This window comes from Capricornis sumatraensis, chromosome 19, assembly GCF_032405125.1.
Source record: "Capricornis sumatraensis isolate serow.1 chromosome 19, serow.2, whole genome shotgun sequence".
Classification (NCBI taxonomy): Eukaryota; Metazoa; Chordata; class Mammalia; order Artiodactyla; family Bovidae; genus Capricornis; species Capricornis sumatraensis.
In genome coordinates, this window is record NC_091087.1 from 56386348 (window position 1) to 56407051 (window position 20704).

The window sequence follows — 20704 nt, forward strand, 5'->3', positions numbered from 1 at the left end:
AGACTACCAACAGGAGCTAACATGATTATACACATTGTTAGGATTACTGTAGTTTATTTACCACTAAAGGTTTTCATGCTTCATGAACAAGAAAATGTTACAATGATCACTTTTTAATGCTTTATTCATTGATTAAAAGAATATACATTTAACATAAACCATACAACATCAGTCATCAGATCAAACATTCAGCTGGTTTCCTTACAGTTTCTGTCAGGAGTTATTTTATCTGATCACATTTATAAGATAAAATCTCACCACATCTGGCATTTACACACCCTGTGCCAGTGGATTCACACTACTGATGTACATAAAAAATCCGCATGGTATGTGCTCACTGGAGACAAAACAGTGCACACCTGTCAAAAGGTCATTTTAATATAAGATGGTAAAACCATTTGTAAAATACATATAAACTTTTTCCATAAATAGAATCATATCTGGACATCTGTTGCATAAATTGTGTTTCCAAAGCTTACAATAGAGCAGCCAGGTCTCAGCACTGCTGGGCACCCACGTTGGCTACTTACTTTATTATTGCAGACTGTCCTTTAACATTAAATGCACAACATTCGTACCACTTAAAACTGGGGTCAGGTGGAAGTCTCACAGAGACCACGTCTGTACCGCGGTTGCCCTGAAACAGTTAAGTCGGCTTTTAAAGCCTCTCAGATATAACAAGGTTTTAAAACATACTTCATGGAATGTTCTTCATTTATCATAGCAGCTCATACCTGTGATAGAACAAGCTTTCAGTTTTTCCTTTTTTTCCTTTACATTCACTATTCACAGTGAAACAGGTGCATGGTTTTTTTTTTCTTTTTTTTGTTTTGTGTTTTTTTTTTCAGAGATCTGAGGTTGCTGACTGAGCCACAGCACAGCTGTGTACCACAGGTCGAAATTCGACCTTAAATATTACAATCTAGCAGTATCTGGCTGGCCAGAGTGGGCCAGCCCCTGCCAGCATGTGGGCACTTCTTCAGTTAAGTCTATTCTTTGGCAGCTGACACGCGCGCTGACAGAGAAAAATCCAGTGACTTGTTGCTAGGGATTTCACGACTAATGTTTGTTTGCAAGCATGTGTGTTTACAACTCTGTGATTTGATGATATTCTTTTAGGAGGTTTTACCCTGGAATATTATTTCTTTCTTCCTCCACTATTTGAAATCTGGGCTAAAAAGCTAACTTGAATGTATAATGTAATTGATGAATTAAATTATGTCAGATAAGGTTAGGAAAAAGCCAGTAATTTGAGTATTCATGTTTACATAAATCCATTTTAAAAAGGATTAAGCAATGGTCTAACCTGCTACTATATAAAATTCAGAGTGGTAGTTGATGATAATTGACTATTATATATGTAATGAAAGTTAAAGTCTTGGCTTTTCTGTTAAAGATGACTCATTTGGGATCATAGTATCCTCCCTTCTTCCATTTCAAATACAAATCAATGAAATGCTATCTGAATGAATGAATGCAGTGCATTGCATACAAATCCACCAGGCTACGGATATATATCTATATATGTATAAAAATATTTTGGCTCCTGAGCTCTGACACACAAAGAATAAAAACATCAAAAGGCAGAGTAACTCAGTGAAAAATAGTTAGCCAGCAACCTCAGACAACCTTCGGTTGTATATTCTTAAGGTCTGGTAACAAGTCCATTAACCGTGAAAGCCCTATACATTGTCACTTTGAACTTCTAAACCAATACCCGACTATGTTCTTTGATCAAGAAGTAGAATATACACATATAATTCTATAAAGCTAATACTGATTAAACACAGCACAAAGGGGTTAATTCACACTACTGGAAAAAAAACCAAACAAACATAATAGGGCCCTACTTGCAAATGTAACCACAGGAATTGTACGTTAAAAAAAAAGCTAAATGTCTTCGCTGAAGCTCTGCATCTCTCTGTAAAAATGGCGATTTGGTTCAGTGAAGACACTGAGTGATTCGATGTCCATGACTGCATGCCAAGGCTGACCGAGGCCCAGGGATACCTGCTCAATAAGATTATGCACTGGGTCCACATCCTGGTCGGCCAGTTCACCTTGGTCAAAATCGATGCTTTCTTCGGTGACTTCAAGTACTTTTAGGTCAGAGCCACGAAGACGAGCAATGGCTATGAGGTTGTGTGCCCACACTGTGTAACCTTAAAAGTAAGCAAAAGACAAGCACTGTCATTTCCTTGTATTTTATCTTGTCTATTTTATACATCTGTCTTTCCCACAAATTTGTATCTCACCACTTTGGGGTCCTTTTCCTTTAAAAATATGCTGAGATTTGTGGATTCTTTACCACTGCCAGGGAAGCCCCAGTAATTGTTTAGCTCAGAGAAAAAAAAGACTGGAAGTCTGATATTGTCTCTAAGAACATCACTGCAGCTGGTGAACAGATAGGTGCTATAACTGTATTCTGATATCAGCACATTTAGTAAAACTGAAGACATTTAAAGTATAATTTTATAGCTTCTGATTAACAATACATAGTAAGCTGGTATTTTTCATTAGGAAAAGTCATCTCCTATGGTGCTTCTCAGGTAGTGCAGTGGTAAAGAATTTGCTGTGTTAATGCAGGAGTCGCAGGTTCGATCCCTGGGTCAGGAAGAGCCCCTGGAGTAGGAAATGGCAACACACTTCAGTATTCCTGCCTGGAAAATTCCATGGACAGAGAAGCCTGAAAATTCCATGGACAGAGAAGCCTGGCAGCATACAGTCCACGGGGTCCCAAAGAGTTGAGATGTGACTGAGCACCCTGTGCGTGTGCGCATGCATATATGTGTACACACACACACACACAGTACTTCACACACACACACAGTACTTCACACACACACACACACACACACACACACACACACACACACAGAGTACTTCACAGTCCAAAGTTATAAAGTGACACTTTAAAGATAAACTGTTAATTACCACTAGCAAATATAACGTTTTACTTCTTAATAAGAGAAAAAAGCTTTAGCAAATTCTCTGTTGACCCAATGGTTAGAATTTGGCTCTTTCACTGCTGGGGCCTGGGTTCGATATCTGGTGGGTAACTAAGATCCCAGAAGCCTCTGAGCAGAGTCAAAAAAATAAAAGGAGCTTTAAAAAGATTAACTTAATTTTAAATATCTTGCTATTTCTTCATCCTATTAAAAAAATCCTAATTTATTAACTTCAATAGTGATCTATTCTTTGCTATTACTTCCAATGACTGGCCAAATTATAAAGCAAAACTTGAAAAGCAAGATACACTCCCACACTCAAATGCAGCTAAAAGATTAATTTTCGAAATAATGAAACATAATAAATTTAAGTTGTTCATGCAGACTTTATATTTTCTAAATATCTTACAAGTTTCAGAAAAGAAGTAATATGTTCTTCTAACTTATAAAAGGGACTCTGTCCAAGTGAAAAATTAGTTCACATTCAGATGAAAGGCCTGCCAGTAAGAAAAGAGCACTTCTCAACCAACAGAACCATCATTTAAAAAATGTTTACAAATTCACATGTTGATACCAAGAATCTAGAAGATGAGGCAGTGAGCATGGAAGAAATCATACTTTCTTCTTCCTTCTGTGTTATGTTTCTAAGAAGAAGAACTATATCTACTGCAAGTGAATATGTGTGTTTTCTTGGATAATTTCAAATGCCATTTTTGTGAAATACTATTAATCACACGGTGAAAGAAAAACAGTAATACGGGAGCTGGAACAAAATAGGGTAGAAATGTGTCTTTCCACTTGTAAGTGGTATATGTTATACGTGGTATATATTATACATGTTATACACATGTTGCTGGTGCTGCTAAGTCGCTTTAGCTGTGTCCGAATCTGTGTGACCGCATAGATGGTAGCCCACCAGGCTCCTCCGTCCCTGGGATTCTCCAGGCAAGAATACTGGAGTGGGTTGCCATTTCCTTCTCCAATGCGTGCATACAATGCTAAGTCGCTTCAGTCATGTTAGAAAGTATAAAAAATCTGCATATCAACTTGTTATAAGAGTTTTTGACAGTCTAAATGTCAGTGCTATCTTTTTATTGGTATAAAATGTTTTAGCTATAATAACAAATTCAAACTATAACAAACAAAAGTTACCTACCATGAATTGCCAGAAGAGAGAGCTTTGTGCACCTCCATGCTAATAAAACCAACGGATCTTCATTTCGGTTGTCACTAAGATCTGGAAAACCAGACGTGTCAATCACATCATTCATTAATATAAAATGAGTGAGGAACTTGTCGTACTGCCTAGATATAAGATCAACAATAGCTCCTGAAACACAAGTGATGTAGCTGTCAAAATGAATCCTCTCTAGTGGTATACTGGGTTTCAGAATCTTTAACATATCTTCACTCTTGATATCAAAAGCCATAATATAGACCCGAAGGCTGGTGCTCTTTCTTGACAAGGCTTTCCAATGCTCATCATTTGGCATGTTGTCCAGAGACTTGTGCATCACGGAAACATTGTGAACCAGGAGAGAAAGTCGCTGCAAAGGCACATGGTTATTATCGGTTAAGACTCTAGCCATCTCAGCTGTAAAGTCACAGAAATCCAGGGCAAGTGAGCGCAGATTCACAAATCGCTCCAGTTCTGCTGCGGAGATAAGGGTGCTGTTACCAGGAATATTGTTGTCCAGTAAACTCAGGTGCTCCATGGTGTTGGCAATAGCGTTTGAGAGAGATGACAGTGATGTTGGGGTTACTATTTCCAGCATAAACCCACAAGACAGCCATTTCAGTTGCCTACTATTACTCAGTATTTCTTCAAACAGTTGCTGAATTCTGTAAGGAAAGCACATGCCACACAATCCTGTTAAGACTTAGCTCTAGGTGGCTCAGATGGTAAAGAATCCACAGAATCCACCTGCAATGCAGGAGACATGGGTTCAATTCTGGGTCGGGAAGATCCCCTGGAGAAAGGAATGGTAACACACTCCAGTATTCTTGCCTGGGAAATCCCATGGACAAGAGGAACCCGGCAAGCTACATTCCATGCAGTTGCAAAGAGTTGGACGTGACTGAGCAACTGAGTACACTCATTTGACCCACAAGTAGTATTATCATTAAAAGTCACATAAAAATATAATACATATTCAGTTCAGTTCAGTTGCTCAGTCGTGTCCGACTCTGTGACCCCATGAATCGCAGCACACCAGGCCTCCCTGTCCATCACCAACTATATTACCCATATAGAAATATGTTTTTCAAGTAAAGGAGCATTTTATATCAGTAGAGAAGAAAAGACTGATGATTTACAATTCATGTTATAGAAAAGTAAAGTAGAGAAGTTAAATTTTAAATAGCAATAATTACACAGCAAATTCTTTGTCTTAAAGATTGGAATGGTACGTATTGATCACTATTTCATTGTTAAGGCATTTCCAGGGTACACGTTCTTTTCAGAAAAAAATATCATTACTCTTTGGACAGTATCTTAAAATTTCTCAGAAAAATATTTTTATTATTATAGAGTCCCTTTCCATTAACTATATAACTTACTGTTTGATTTTTTTGCCATCAGGGTCCACCTTGCTGAGGTATGTATTTGACAAACTTCCTTGCTGTTGTAGAACGCTTATGTCTCCAAAAAGGCTAAACTTCTGGAGGTTCCTATAAAAAAGTAATTTAAAATGATTGTCTATAATTAACATAAAAATATAAATATTAAAAGTAAACATATGCAGAAGGGATATTCTACAGAAGTTTCTACCTTAATAACTCATTTAGAATCCAACTAAGTACTTTCAGGTTGCTTTTAACATACAATGAAAAACAATGCGATATAGGAGAAAACAGCATAAGCTTTAAAGATCAAGCATAACAAGTAGTTCAGAACTCAAGGAAAAGTCTTCTTAAAGTTGCTGGAATTCAACTCTTTATCAGTAATAATAATACCTACATTAAAGGTTTAGGGATGAATAAATAACAAAATGACATATGAAAGAACATTCAAGCTCTAAGTTTCATATATATATTTTTTCATATACATTTTAACTATAATATAAAATTTTCCCAACCAGTTAAAATTTTCCAAACCAGTTAACTTAGTGCATTAAATGTTCTACGGTGGGGCACTGCCCTGGAGATATCTTCTCAGTAAGAAATATTCTTTAACTAAAATAGAGAGAACCTCCTCCGGTTTTGTGATCAAACACAGAGCTTACCATTAAGAGGTTAATTAAAAATATATATGTAAAAATCTGTAAATAACTTTAGCTACAAAACACTTTTCTAAATAGTAAAATTCTAAAGATTAAAAATACTTAAATGCTAATAATAATGGTTAAACAACAAAAATTCAACTGAGTAAATTTAAAGATCAAATTAGCTTTATTAAAAGAGTTGTTAATTGGGCAGCATCCTATGTAGAAACAGAAAGGAGCTCTGCAGAGATACAGAAAAGGAAAGGCTTTCAAAGTAGAAAGGAAGCAGAAGAAGTAAATTATTAGTAAATAATGCACTGTTCCAGGCAATAGTCACCCTCCTAAAGGGAACTGAAGGGACTATATGGCAGATTGCCTCACTAATGCTGACCTGGTAATTCCAGGCTAACTGATTAAAGGTTACAAGCCTGAGGCAGATTAAAACCACAGCTGTGCTAGGTATTAAGTCTTAGTTTGGTGACATGGGGTTTAGCATAACTGACTCCATTTTGGGTCTGCTGTTTCCTTTTTAACATAACCACTAGAGAATTACATCTGTAACTAGAAGTTTGGGATAACTATAATAAGAAATGTATAACCCACAAAAGTGATAAAAAGATTTAAGTAAATGAAAAATAATATCTTAATATTATGACATATTTTCCCAAATTAGTAACCTTAGTTTCACTAAAAAGTCTGATGATTCTAAAACTTAGCTTGAAGAATGATCATGAATTGCCAAGAAACCCTGAGAAAGAAGAACAGAGCTGGAAGAATCAGGTTCCCTAACTTCAGACTATACTACAAAGTTATAATAATCGAAACAGCATGGTACTGGCACAAAAATGTAAATATAGATCAATGAAACAGGACAGATAGTCCAGAGATAAACACAGGCACCTATGGTGACCTAACTGATGACAAAGGAGGCAAGAATATATAATGAATAAATGGACAGTCTCTTCAATAAGTGATGCTGGGAAAAAATGAAAATGGACAGCTACATGTAAAAGAATGAAATTAGAACATTCTCTAATCCCATATAAAAAAATAAAACAGATTAAAGACCTAAACATAAGACCAAATAATGTAAAACTCAAGAGGAAAACATAGGCAGAACATTCTTGGACATAAATTGCAGCAGTATTTTTTGGATTCAGTTCCTAGAGTAATGGAAATAAAAACAAAAATAAGTGGGACTTAATTAAACTTAAAAGTTTTTGTACAGCAAAGGAAATCATAAGATGAAAAGATAATCCAGAGAATGGGAGAAAATGTTTGCAAATGATGCAATCCACAAGCATGCAAATAGCTCATACAGCTCAACATTTTCCTAAGAAGACATATAGATGGCCAAGAGCACATGAAAAGATGCTCAACATTGCTAATTATTAGAAACATGCAAATCAAAACTACAATGATGTATCACCTCACACCAGTCAGAATAGCCATCATCAAAAAATCTACAAATAATAAATGCTGGAGAGGCTGTGCAGAAAAGGGAACCCTCCTATACCTGTTGATGGGGATGTAAATTGGTGCAACCACTATGGAGAACAGTATGGAGGTTAATTAAAAAACTAGAAAATAGAGCTACCATATGATCCAGCAATTCCACTCCTGGGCATAATCTGGAGAAAACCATACTTCCAAGATATACACAAATCCCAGTGTTCATTGCAGTACCATTTATAATAGCCAAACATGGAAGGAACCTGGATGTCTTATCAACCAATGAATGGATAAAGAAGACAAAGTATACATATACAATGGAATACTACTCAGCCATAAAAAGAATGAAATAATACCATTTGCAGCAACATGGATGGATGTAGATTATCATACTAAATGAAGACAGAAAGACAAATATCATATGCTATTACTATATGTATTAAAATCTAATATGTATTAGAATCTAATTAAAAATGATACAAATGAACTTATTTATAAAACAGAAACAGACTAAGATTTCAAAAACAAACTTATGGTTACCAAATGGGAAATGTCGAGAGTAAGGATAAATTATCAACTTGAGATTAATAAACACACAATATTATATATAAAATAATCAATAAGGACCTATTGTATAGCACAGGGAACTCAACATTCTGCAATAATATTGTATTATTAATAATATTCTTCAACTAACTGCATTTTTTATCCTATTTTACAAAGTCATCATCCAGATCCAGAGTGAAGTCAGACTGTTATTTATAATTTAGAAACGGAGGCTACAGACTGCTCGCCTACTCTCTACTCATTCAACTATCAGATATGTACTGTGTCAGTTACAGGAAAAGTTATTGTGGTTAAGTTACAAAGGTACATGAGTTTAGATTCTTGGCGTGGAAATAAAGGTTTTATTTTAAAAAGGCTAATTAAAAAATCAGGAGAGACTGAAGAATTACTGACAGTTTTGTTAAGTGTATTAATGTTATTTTGGTTACATGTACTGCGTGCTCAGTCGCTTCAGCCATGTCCGACTCTGTGCAACACTATGGACTGCAGCCTGCCAGGCTCCTCTGTACATGGGGATTTTCCAGGCAAGAATACTGGAGTGGGTTGTTGTGCCCTCCTCCAGGGGATCTTCCCAACTCAGGGACTGAACCTGCATCTCACACCTACCTGCATTGGCAGGTGGGTTCTTTACCATTAGTGCCGGCTGGGAAGTCCTAAAGGTATATATAGGTCCGTAATTTTCAGAATTTTATACTGAAGTGCGTAGTATAAAATGAATGACATCTATATACTGGATTTCCTTTCAAATACTTCAGTAAAGATAAACGGTTGCTGAATACTGCTGTTTTTCTAGGAAAACTAGTTTAGGATTTCAAACTATCAAGAACACAAATACTCCTCAGCTCTCTGCAGTACTGGCAAAATGACTGGGGCTCACCCAGCCCCATGACCACAGTGGTAACTCTACTAGGACTTTGGTATGGAGAAGGTGTGTGGCTTGGGAAGGTGGATCTAAGCTACAGATCAAAGTTTTTTTTGCCTCAGGTGAGTGCCTTTCTCCTTTGCCTTGAACCAAAGTTGATTTTTTGAGGTTTCTAAGAATGAGATTCTTTTTGGAAGTTATCAGCAACATCTGAATAACTAACCAGGTTAAAAGATGGCTCAAGTGTGGCCCCAGTTTCCTTCCTTTTCCTTGCCCATTTCAGAGATGTAACAGAAGAGTACACAAGACAAGTTCCTGGACAGAAGAACTGATTTACCTGACTTAGTGTTAACAGTGATAAGACCAGTGATTTGGAGCAAACGAAAGGAAGAAGCCTTATGCAGAGTACTATGAGATTGGTGCAAAAGTAATAGCAGTTTTGCATTGCTGAATTTTGCCATTTGATATTCCAATGCATTCTTAAATAAATGTGGTTATGTCATACATTAGTTTATTTGCTTTATGTATTTTGCTTATGACTAATTATTTGCTGTGTATTTTATATTTATTTTAGACTACAGAAATGTAGACAAAAAGTAAATTCGAGAAATTTTCTTATTTGGGTTTAAAATGGGTCATGAAGCAGTGGAGACAACTCACGATATCAACAATGCACTTGGCCCAGGAATTGATAATCAACATACAGTACAGTGGCGGTTCAAGAAGTTTTGCAAAGGAGACCAGAGCCCTGAAGATGAGGAGCATAGTGGCTGGCCATTGGAATGATGATGACCAATTGAGAGCAATCATCAAAGCTGATCCTCTTACAACTATATGAGGAGTTGCTGAAGAACTCACTGTCAACCATTCTACAGTTGTTTGGCATTTGAAGCAAACTGGAAAGGTGAAAAAGCTACATAAGCTGACTGAGCTGACTGAAAATTTAAAAAAAAAAATGTTTTTGAAATGTCATCTTCTCTCTTTTTTTTACACAAGAAGGAACCACTTCTTGATCTGATTGTGACGTGACGAAAAGTGGATTTTATAGGACAACTGGCCAATGACCAGCTCAGTGGCTGGACAGAGAAGTTGCAAAGCACTTCCCAAAGCCAAATTTGCACCAAAAAAGGTCATGCTCACTGTTTGGTACTGTTTGGTGGTCGGCTGCCAGTCTGATCCCAATTGTTTTCCATGACAATGCCTGACCACATGTTGTACAACAAATGCTTTAAAAGTTGAATGAACTGGGTTATGAAGTTTTGCCTCATCTGCCAATTCATCTGACCTCTAGCCAAGTAACTACCACTTCTTCAAGTAGCTCAACAACTTTTTGTAGGGAAAATGCTTCCACAACCAGCAGAAGGCAGAAAATGCTTTCCAAGAGTTCCCTAAATCCCAGAAGCATGGATTTTTATGCTATAGGAATAAACAAATTTATTTCTCATTGTCAAAGACGTGTTGATTGTAATGGTTCCTATTTTGATTAATAAAGATGTGTCTGAGTCTAGTTATAATGATTTAAAATTCATGGTCCAAAACCACAATTATGTTTGCACCAACATAATACTTGCTGCTTCTTTTCACTTAGTCTTACCAATTTAAACCTACAGTTTATATGTGGGTCAGACTTAAGCAAATTTCAAGGAGTAATGGGTTTACATGAAACAGGAAAGTGAAGGAGGACAAAAAAAATCCAAGTGATTGCAATGAGGAAGGCCAGGAAGTTTTTGGGGAAATTCGACAAATTGATTTTAATTTATGTAAGGCCTATATGAGCAGAGCACTGGTTAAAGACAAGCCATGCTTTCAATTTCTTAAATAAATGTGGTTATGCTATACATTAGTTCCACTTGACAAAATTAAACACACAACAAGAACAACAACTATCAAAATACTCATGACACTTTTCACAGAACTGGAACAAATTATCCTAAAATTTTTATGGACATTAATCTAAGACAATGGAGAGAAAAATATAGTGATATAATGGAGAAAAGACAGTCTCTTCAATAAGTGGTCTTGAGCAAAATGGACAGCTACATGTAAACTGAAGTCAGAACACTCCCTCACACCGTACATAAAAATAAATCCCAAATGATTTAAAGACTGAAGTATAAGACATAACACCATAAAACTTTTAGACGGGAACATAAGCAAAACATTCTCAGACATAAACTGTAGCAATACTTTCTTAGCTATGTCTCCTAAGGCAAAAGAAATATGGCCATCATCAAAAAATCTACAAACAATAAACGCTGGAGAGGATTTGGAGAAATGGGAACGTTCTAGCACTGTTGGTGGGAATGTAAATTGATACAGCTACTATGGAAAACAACATGGAGACTCCTTTAAAAACTAGGAATAAAACTACCATATGACCCCACAATCCCACTATTGGGTGTATACCCTAAGAAAGCCGTAACTGAAAAAAACACATGTACCCCAATGTCCATAGAAGCACTATTTACAATAGCTAGGATATGGAAGCAACCTAGACGTCCAATGACAGATGAATGGATAAAGAAGACGCAGGACATATACACAATGGAGTATTACTCAGGCATAAAAAAGAACAAATCTGAATCAGTTTTAGTGAAGTGGATGAACCTAGAGCCTGTTATACAGAGTGAGGGCTTCCCTGGTGGCTCAGCGGTAAAAGAGTCTGCCTGCAATGCAGGAGACGTGGGTCCATGGGTTCAATCACTGGCTTGGGAAGATCCCCTGGAGAAGGAAATGGCAACCCGCTTCAGCACTCTTCCCTGGGAAATCCCATGGATAGAGGAGCCTGGCAGGCTACAGTCTACAGGATGGCGAGAGTTGGACACAACTTAGCAAGTAAACTACCACCATCATACAGAGTAAGTCAGAAAGAGAAAAACAAGTATCGTATATTAATGCATATATACGGAATCTAGAAAAATGAAACTGATGAACTTATTTGCAGGGAAGGAATGGAGACCCAGAAAATGGAATTGTGGACACAGTAGGGGAAGGACAGAGGGACGAATTAAGAAAGCAGCATCAACATATATATGCTACCATGTATAAAACAGAGAGCTGGTGAGAAGTTGCTATGTAACACAGGGAGCCCAGCCTGGCCTCTGTGATGACCAAGAGGGGTGGGACAGGGGAAGGGGAGGGACGTGATATATGAATAATAGTGGCTCATGTGCATTGTTGGATGGCAGAAACCAACACAACTTTGTAAAGCAATTTTCCACCTGTTAAAAAGAAATAAAAATTAAAAAGATAATCTATGGAATGGGAGAAAATATTCATAAATGATGTGACTGACAAAGAGGTTACTCTCCAAAATATACAAACAGTTCACATAACATCAGAAAAACCAATCAATTCAAAAAATGGTCACTCATTTGTGAAATCTAAAAAATAATACAAATATATCTACATAGAAAACAGAAACAAACTCACATAGAAAACAAATTTATGGCTACAAAAGCAGAAAAGGAGGATGGAGAGGGATAAATTAGGGGCATGAAATTAATCTGAAAAAAAAATATGTAAGTGAATCACTTTGCTGCATACCTGAAAACTAATAATATTCTAAATCAACTATACATCAATAAAAAATTTTTAGAAAGAAATTAAACAACCACACACAATTTTTCACTGAAAAGAGCGATCTTAGTTTCTTCTTAGGGTAAAAATTTCCCTATGAATCAAACAATCAACATAATTTTCGATAGCCTTATTATAAAAACCTATACATACAGATTCAGTGCATTAGTTGGGCAATTCTTTGAAAACCATATTAACCATCTGTGAGCTTAAGAAATACTCCCCAAGGTCTAACTGCAGAGTACTGAAAACTCTTCATTTTTCTCTGAGACTTCTTTGGATTATTTAGTATAACCTTAAATTAGAGTTAATACAGCTAAGTCTAATTATGAAAAAGGAGACTACATACAAACTTGATTCTTTAAAAAGATGCAATTATTAACAAGGTTAAGTCTTTCTCAATGATGTACAGGAGGTCACAAAATGCAATTTTTTCCTTTTCTAACCTAATAAGCTAATCTATATCATTGCATGAATTTTTTCAGAACAATTCTCATCTTCTTAGTTCATGTTTGATATCAAATGTGTCTGCATTTACATAATACTTTTTAGTAACATATTTACTCCTCTCAAAAATGTTAATAAATGACCACAGCAAAATCAAACAAAGAAGACAAATATTTTAGAGAAATGCTGACTAACAGAACTTCCTGCCATGATGGAAATGCTCTGTTCTATGGTGTCCAAAATGGTAGTCACCAGCCACATAAGGAGCACTTGAAATGTGTCTAGTACAGCAAACTAAATCTTTAATTTTATCCAAATAATTTAAAATTTGATTAGCTAAATGTGGCTATTGGTACAGCTTTAGAGATTCTACAACTAAGTCATAGGCCTATGGTAGTATTCCTTATCAACTTTCATAGGATCCATTAACTAAAAGCAATTTTCCAGAATTTGCTTTATGAATTCACTTACTGAACTGTTGTAGTTGCTTAGTCGCTAAGTTGTGTCCAACTCTTTGTGACCCCGTGGACTGTAGCCTGCCAGGCCCTCTATGTCCATGGGATTTTCCAAGCAAGAGTACTCGAGTGGGTTGCCATTTTCTTCTCCAGGAGATATTCCCGACCCAGGGACCAAACATGCATCTCCTGCATTGGCAGGAGGATTCTTTACCACTGAGCCACCAGGGAAACCCCCACTTATTGAATTACCATCATCCTCAAATCCCAGGGGTTACAAAATTAAAAAAGGTTTATTTAAATAAAACTGACATTTAAAAGTGTTATTTAACATATTATTATAAGGCAATTTTAACAGTACTAAGGAAGAAAGAAAGAAAGAAAACTGTGAGTGAGTTTTAAAGACAGATGGTAAAAAAAAAATGATTCTTCCTTTCCTCTACATCCTAGTAGCATGTCTTCTTGGCTCGACTTCCAAACATATATATTCCATATCCATCCACTTAAAAAAAAATCTTTTCTTTCATCATACTCTAGGCTATCATCACCTCTTATGAGGATTATTCATTCATTACACAGTAACCAGAATGATTGCCTTAAAATGCAAATTAGATCACCTTATGCTTGTCCTTAACATTTTTTCAATAACTTCTATTCTTAGAATATAGTCCAAACTTTATTCCACAAGTTCTCATAAAAAAACACCATTCCATCCTCCTTCTATACTTAAGAGCTCACTGTGACACTGCTCTCACCCTTCACATGGTCCTGCCTTTCTTTCTTTCCTACTGTTGCAAGAAGCCAAAAATTTGGCTGGCCTAAAGCCTTGGTGCTTACTCTTTTTTCTGCTTGGAATGCTGTTTGCTCAAATCTTTAGATGGGTGACTTGTTATTCATGTAGCAGCTTAAATGTCCTTTATAGAGAAGGTTTTTCCCTCACCAATCTATCTCAAGTTGCCACCTAGTCACTATTACATAGCCCTCTTTTACTTTCTCAATCGAAATAATCTTTCTTTTATTTGTTTACTTTCTTCTGCCTATCTCTTCCCTCTGGAATGTCGAATCCACCGGAACAGGGAGTTTGTCTTCACTGCTTGGCACATAGTATACTCTCAATATTTGGAGGGGGAAAAAAACCCCATATTTTAACAATTATCATCTTAAATCAGCTATAAATTTAACAGCTTGGGTGAGTTCTTCCAAGGCTGCCTCAGAACTAAAATATTAAAATGGAGATCACTTAATCCCTTCACTCAAAAGCCGCTCAGTCACTTCTTGTAACACAGGGAAAGTATTTTACTTTGATGACCTTTTTGTTGAGTTTTATCTCCCATCCTCTATCTTCAGTTCTCAGTAACTGGAAGAATATACCTATTGACTAGCTGCTGCTGCTAAGTCACTTCAGTCGTGTCTGACTCTGTGCGACCGCATAGCTGGCAGCCCACCAGGCTCCCCCGGGTCCCTGGGATTCTCCAGGCAAGAACACTGGAGTGGGTTGCCATTTCCTTCTCCAATGCATGAAAGTGAAAAGTGAAAGCGAAGTCGCTCAGTTGTGTCTGACCCTCAACGACCCCATGGACTGCAGCCTACCAGGCTCCTCCGCCCATGGGATTTTCCAGGCAAGAGTACTGGAGTGGGATGCCATTGCCTTCTCTGCCTATGGACTAGAGAGAGCCCTAATTCCTCTCAGCAGCCCTCCAAGGAGATTAGTTTCTTCATCAGGTTAGTCTCCTTTCTGCTCCATGACCTTGAAGCTATCCCCACGGAGTCACTTTAATCTGTCAGTTTTAAGGTGAGGAGTCTGTTAGGTAAGGTATCTCTTCTCTAAAAGCAACTATCTCTTGGGCAGCAAGGACTGGTCAGAGTCCCAGTATATTTTAATACACATATTCTCCAAATGGGCGTTTTAAAACAAGTAAGAAAAGTTAGCTCTCAAAAGTGAAATATTATTATTGCATGTATTTATTGCTCTGTGATGGGAAAAATATTTCAAGAAAAATAAGCCTCAGGGTTGCTGGAGATAATACCTTCAAGAATTTCCTACCTTCTTGGATAGTAATAGGAAATGTCCAAAGAATTTTTAATCTATTTTAAGATGTATTTTTAGATTGCCTTATCAATTGCTGGGTCTTGGCATACTGATGTTGAAAAAAATATTAAGATAAGATTCTCTGTGACTGCACGTGCCAAGTCAGCAGACCCCATCTAAGAATTATTGATAAATGTTCTACTACTAGGAGGGTATATAAGCAGGCACAGTCAAAAAACTGGTCAATCTAGATAGTTAGATTTTTTTTAAATTGGAGGATAATTGCTTTACAATATTGTGTTAGTTTCTGCCATAAATCAATGTGAATCAGCCATAAATATACATATGTCCCTTCCCTCTTGAACCTCCCCCCCAGCCCATGCAGTTAGATTTTAACAAGAAAATCACTCTTGTACAAAGTCTCTCTGGCTTGCATCTTTTAGAAAAGTACTGCCCTCAATTAATCTTTCATCCAAAAAGGCTCATATTTATATAGCCTTAAAAGGCAAAATATTTATATAGTCCAGGAAAGTATAAATCACATGTTGACAATGTACCTATGCTTACTGATTAAGAATAAGTATTTTTATTGACTGAGTCTATTAGCTATTATCATAAATCTTATTGTCCCTGAAGTCTCATTTTTCCTAAGGAGTATGAAAAACAGCATTTTAATAGGTAGTACTCAACTTGACAGCCAGGTTAAAATCTAAAAATGCATATTTTTATTTGTTGTTTTGAACTTCTAAGTACAATTTCCTATAGAAGAAATTCAGCCGATTTAACTTACAATACAGTTGAATGTGTACTTATTTTTTTCTTTTTTAGTATTTTGAATACTAATTTTTTATTTACGTTCTGACTGTTGATAAAGAAGGCAGGTATCCTAGCCTCCTCTGGAGAAGTGAACTATGAGAGGCATTTCTGTACCTCTTTGATACTCATCAGTTGTCCCAAACACCTAAGAAATTGGTAAGGTGGCTACAATCACTGAGAGTACATGTGCATACCCAGGAATTAAGCAAAACAAAATGCCAATTATTATCTCAGAACAGTACCCTTGAAAAGTTCCCACAATTCAAGGTTATGGTTTTAGTTCTTTAACTCAGAGACAAGAAAATAACTGAAACACAGCAAAATAAAGTTTGAATTGTATGAAATTCAACATAAAGGAGGAAGCATAAAGTTTGTGACTTGGTAGGTTCATATCCTCTTCTTCTACCTAAAAAGTAGTAGAAATCATAAGGCAAGAGCATTGTAACATTTACCTTGGAAATGTAAAGAACAATGTCAAATATTGATTTTTCTCATTAATTACTGAATTTTATGGTTTTAGAAAATCAAAGAACACTAAACACTAAAGCATTTGAGTCATTCCTCATTGAGCCTGGTTTGATGTTTAAGTGATTATGAAGGAAATAAGAATAGGCTTTATCAGAGTTATCAAATAAACATCTTGGTTTAAAACATCTTCAAATTTCTCTAAAGAAAATTAGTTTCACTTAAATTTTTAACATCCTTATTAGTACTTCCCATATTAGTAGAGTATCTCAAAATATTTTCAAAAATAAAGCTGAGACTTTCTTTCCAAATATATAAAGATTATTTAGAGAGCAGTCTTATAGACAAGTAGATTGAGATGCTAAAGAAGAGGTAGGTTCACTTTTATTTGTCAACTTTACCTCAACACACACAGCTAAAAAAATAAAAATTGATAGGGGTGAGGAAGGGAGCCGAAGAAAAATTAAACAACAAAGGGAAGATGTGATATATTACTATTTTGCCTTTACCTGTCCAACCAACCAATCAGTTAAAAGGAACTAGATAAAAGCTTTGTAAAGTGGGTTCTTACTTGGACAAAAGACATGCATTTTTAAATGACTGCTCAGAACTGCTATCTAATCTCAAGAAAAATCTAACTGATACTGGCAAATTACTTGACCCTGTTACGTTTCAGTTTCCTTTCTATAAAGAAGCCACCCCACTTCTACCCTCCATTGAATCATCAGTAGTAAGTGCTCACTACTGACTCTAATCTCTGGGTCAGCTGGGCCTCCAGCCACACATTCAACTCTGACAGAAAGTCTCCAACATGATCAAGACCAACTTATGGCCTTAAACGGCCTCTTTTGCCACATAAAAGCAAAGTGAGGAAATAAAATGGCTTGGTGTGAAAAGCTAGGAAAATACACAGCATACTGGGATGATGCAGCCATGCTCCAGATACAACTTGCAGCTAATGCTTATTTTCCACCCTTGTGATTCAGAGAATTAGGAATACAGATATATCCATCTCACTTAGCATAACCAGGACCTTCACTCCATCCTGTTCAACATAATGTATTTACAGCAAAAGGAAGTACACTGCTGTCAGAGAAAAACAATGCTGTATGAAATAATGTGCAAATTATTTGACCCTGTTATGTTTCAGTTTCCTTTCTATAAAGCAGGGATAATAGCAGCTGTCCTAACTCACAGGTTCGGCTGAAAGGATCAAATAAGATCCTGAATGTGAAACTACTTGCAAACTGCTAAACTATTACTGCTACCTAAGCTGTTCCTTTTTTGAACTTATGAACTTTCCTCTACCTCACAGTTTAATTTTAAGCTTAGTTAGAATGTCCAGATAGAGAAAATCTACCTTAATAGGATCCTGGAGAGGGCGATAGATAAATAATGGAAAAGACTGATTAGGACGACGGGCCAGAACACAGGAAGTTAGCCCCAGATTTACAGTAAAGTCTTGATGCAAAATCAGGACAGTTTGGGCTTACTCTTTGCAGACACTGGCCAGTTCCCCCAACACACGCAAACACCAAGCTGTACGGTGCTACTTTTAGGTGAATCAATGGGGACAAGTTGAGTCTGGAGGTGCAAAAGGGAGGGACCTTCTAATCCTGATGATCAGGCAGTACCCCGATCCCTTAAAAAAAAAAAATTCCTCCTACTCTTTGTGCCTGGCCTAGTTAAAACCATTCCCGGTAAGAAAATGGCTGTCAAAGATTTCTTTTTTTGCCGGGAGAGTCTCGAACCTATGCGAAACCTGTGGCATACCTACTCCCTCCGCCACCACGAACTATTTTGATCGGATAGGTTCAGCATAAAACAACAAAAACACAAATTAGTTTTGTTTCTCCCCAGACTCATTCTCAGGCCTCACCCTCCAAGCTTCAGCTCTCATCTGTAAAATGAATGACCGCGCCTGTCAACTCCATCCCACTGCTGCCGTAAGGATGAATGAGACAGTGCCTGGAAGGCGCCAGGAGTGCTGTCTGATAAACACCAAGTCCATCACTGTTTATAAAGTATTAGGATGAGTCCTGTTATGTCCTCCCGCCTCAAGGAAATGGCCGGATTAGAACTGACACCCCCAGTCACTGAAAAAAGCAACGCTGAAGCGGGCGGGGCGTTTCCACAGTGAATCTATTTCGAGGTGAGAGGAAGGAGACGACCCTGAGCCCCGGGAAGTGGAGGTGGGGGTGGGGGTGGGGAGGAGGAGGAATGGAGGGGCTGCGAAGAGCCTACCTGTTGTTCCGGATGCTGACTAGCACGCACAGGACCAGCTCTAAGTAGGTGCGCAGCACTTCCAGCCAACGGGTTGAGAGCTGCAGGGCTTCGACTTCTTCCCCGCCAGTCCCGGCGTCCGCGCTGCCTCCATCGCCCGGGCCGCCGCCGCCGCTCAGGTAGTTCTCCGCGGCGAATTCAACACGCAGCTCTCGCACGAACCAGCCGCACTTGCGCATGAGGAATTCGAGCCGTGGCTGCTCCGCGGGCGAGACGCGGAGGCAGATGCGGAGCTGGGGCCAGAGAGCCGGATAGAAGAGGCACTCGCGCCAGTGCGAGCAGGAGGCCGAGGCCCGGAGCCGGTCAGACGCGGACAGGAAGGAGAAGATGTGCACGATCAGCTCGCTAGGCAGCGACGCGGCGCCTGCCGCCTGCCCGCACAGAGCCATTCGGCCCCGCCGCCGGCTGCCGGTCCCCGGCCGCCCCCGCAGTCCCCGGAGCAGCCCCCGCAGCCGTCGCAGCTGCTGCAGCCGCAGCCGCCGCCACCGCGCCACCCGGGCGGCCCCGGCTCGGGTTCGGGCTCCCGGTGGTCGGGGCTGCGGCACTGACAAGAACAACAACATCAATGACAAGGAAGAAGGGGGCGGAACCGTCGTGGGTCTCGGCGGAACCAAGTGCGGCACAAGTTGCGGAGAGGGGGAAAGGCCTATGCGGGGGTGGCCTCCAGATAGCCAGCCTCTGGCCTGTCAAACTTTACTCACGCGCGTCCGAGGCCTGCGCTCTCCGCAACTTAAAAACCCTCCCTTGTACTGGTTATGAGCCCGGAAGCGGCAGGATTTACTTTAAGGAACCGGGAGCCCTCCCCGCGCCTGGAGGCGGAGGCACAGCAGTGGTAGGAGCTGAGTTTGACGTCACCGGTGGTGGGAGGAGACTGGGCGTGACTGGGCGCGACTTCCGGAAGAAGGGAGCGCCCGCTTGCCGGTAGGGAAGGGAGACGAGGCACGTGATTCCTGACGCACGTAGGCCGGTGGGGCGGGGCGGGAAGCGCTGGTGATCCCGGCAGAGGGGCGCCCTCTCCCGTCTCTCAGAGACCACTCAGTCCAGTCAAGTCTGCAAGTCGGTTAACTTGGGGGCTCTGGCGGTCGAAGTGGCGTTAACTCGCGTTGGTGCGAGAGGTCGCGACGCTTTTCATTATACGCTTCTCTGTTTCTGGGCTGAGGGCTCAGAGCCAGAGTGCTGGCTTGTGTCCTTCCTAGTCGTCCCGCCTGCCCCGAGTGTTGTGGAGAGTTTCTGAGTGTCTTTCCTAGCCGTCCCGCCTGCCCCGAGTGTTGTGGAGTTTCTGAGAGAGAGCCCCCTGAGAAGGGGAGCGGGCGCTTTCGCCGCCTCACACGGAGGGGCTGGGTAGGGAGAGGAGCCGCGCGGGCCGGGGCGGCGGAGAGGCCGGACCGAAGTCGTCAGTGGACACCGCCACCCCTCGGTCGGACCTCGAAGTGGACCTGCGCGCTCACCTGGTGTGTGGGGAAGGAATGAGGACAGCGCCTCCCTTTGGATTTAGAGAGAGAGGAGAAAACAAGGCAAATGAGTTAGATCTGCTAGTTGATAATCGGCGTCTTCTCTGGGCTTCGAGGGAGGCTCCGCGTTCGCTGTTTTGAAGCCCT

General features: G+C 39.2%; 1 protein-coding gene across 1 annotated transcript; it reads right to left on the bottom strand.

Annotated features, from left to right (window-relative positions):
- Positions 1 to 204: 204 nt before the first annotated feature.
- On the bottom strand, positions 205 to 19669 carry FBXO33 (F-box protein 33). The gene is made up of 4 exons (XM_068991299.1): positions 19068 to 19669; positions 5508 to 5618; positions 4105 to 4790; positions 205 to 2162 (listed from the first exon to the last, which is right to left on the bottom strand). Exons 1-4 carry the CDS (start codon positions 19667 to 19669, stop codon positions 1891 to 1893), a joined length of 1671 nt encoding a protein of 556 aa, XP_068847400.1. The 3' UTR covers positions 205 to 1890.
- Positions 19670 to 20704: the final 1035 nt, after the last annotated feature.

What these genes read in the sequence shown, in the direction of transcription:
- FBXO33 (XM_068991299.1), bottom strand. Translation starts at nt 19,669, where the DNA reads ATGTTGTTGTTCTTGTCAGTGCCGCAGCCCCGACCACCGGGAGCCCGA. An exon ending in GTCAGCATCCGGAACAACAG is followed by an intron (nt 5,619 to 19,067) that starts GTAGGCTCTTCG and finishes ACTTTTTTATAG; the next exon opens with GAACCTCCAGAAGTTTAGCC. An exon ending in GATGGCAAAAAAATCAAACA is followed by an intron (nt 4,791 to 5,507) that starts GTAAGTTATATA and finishes CTTTCCTTACAG; the next exon opens with AATTCAGCAACTGTTTGAAG.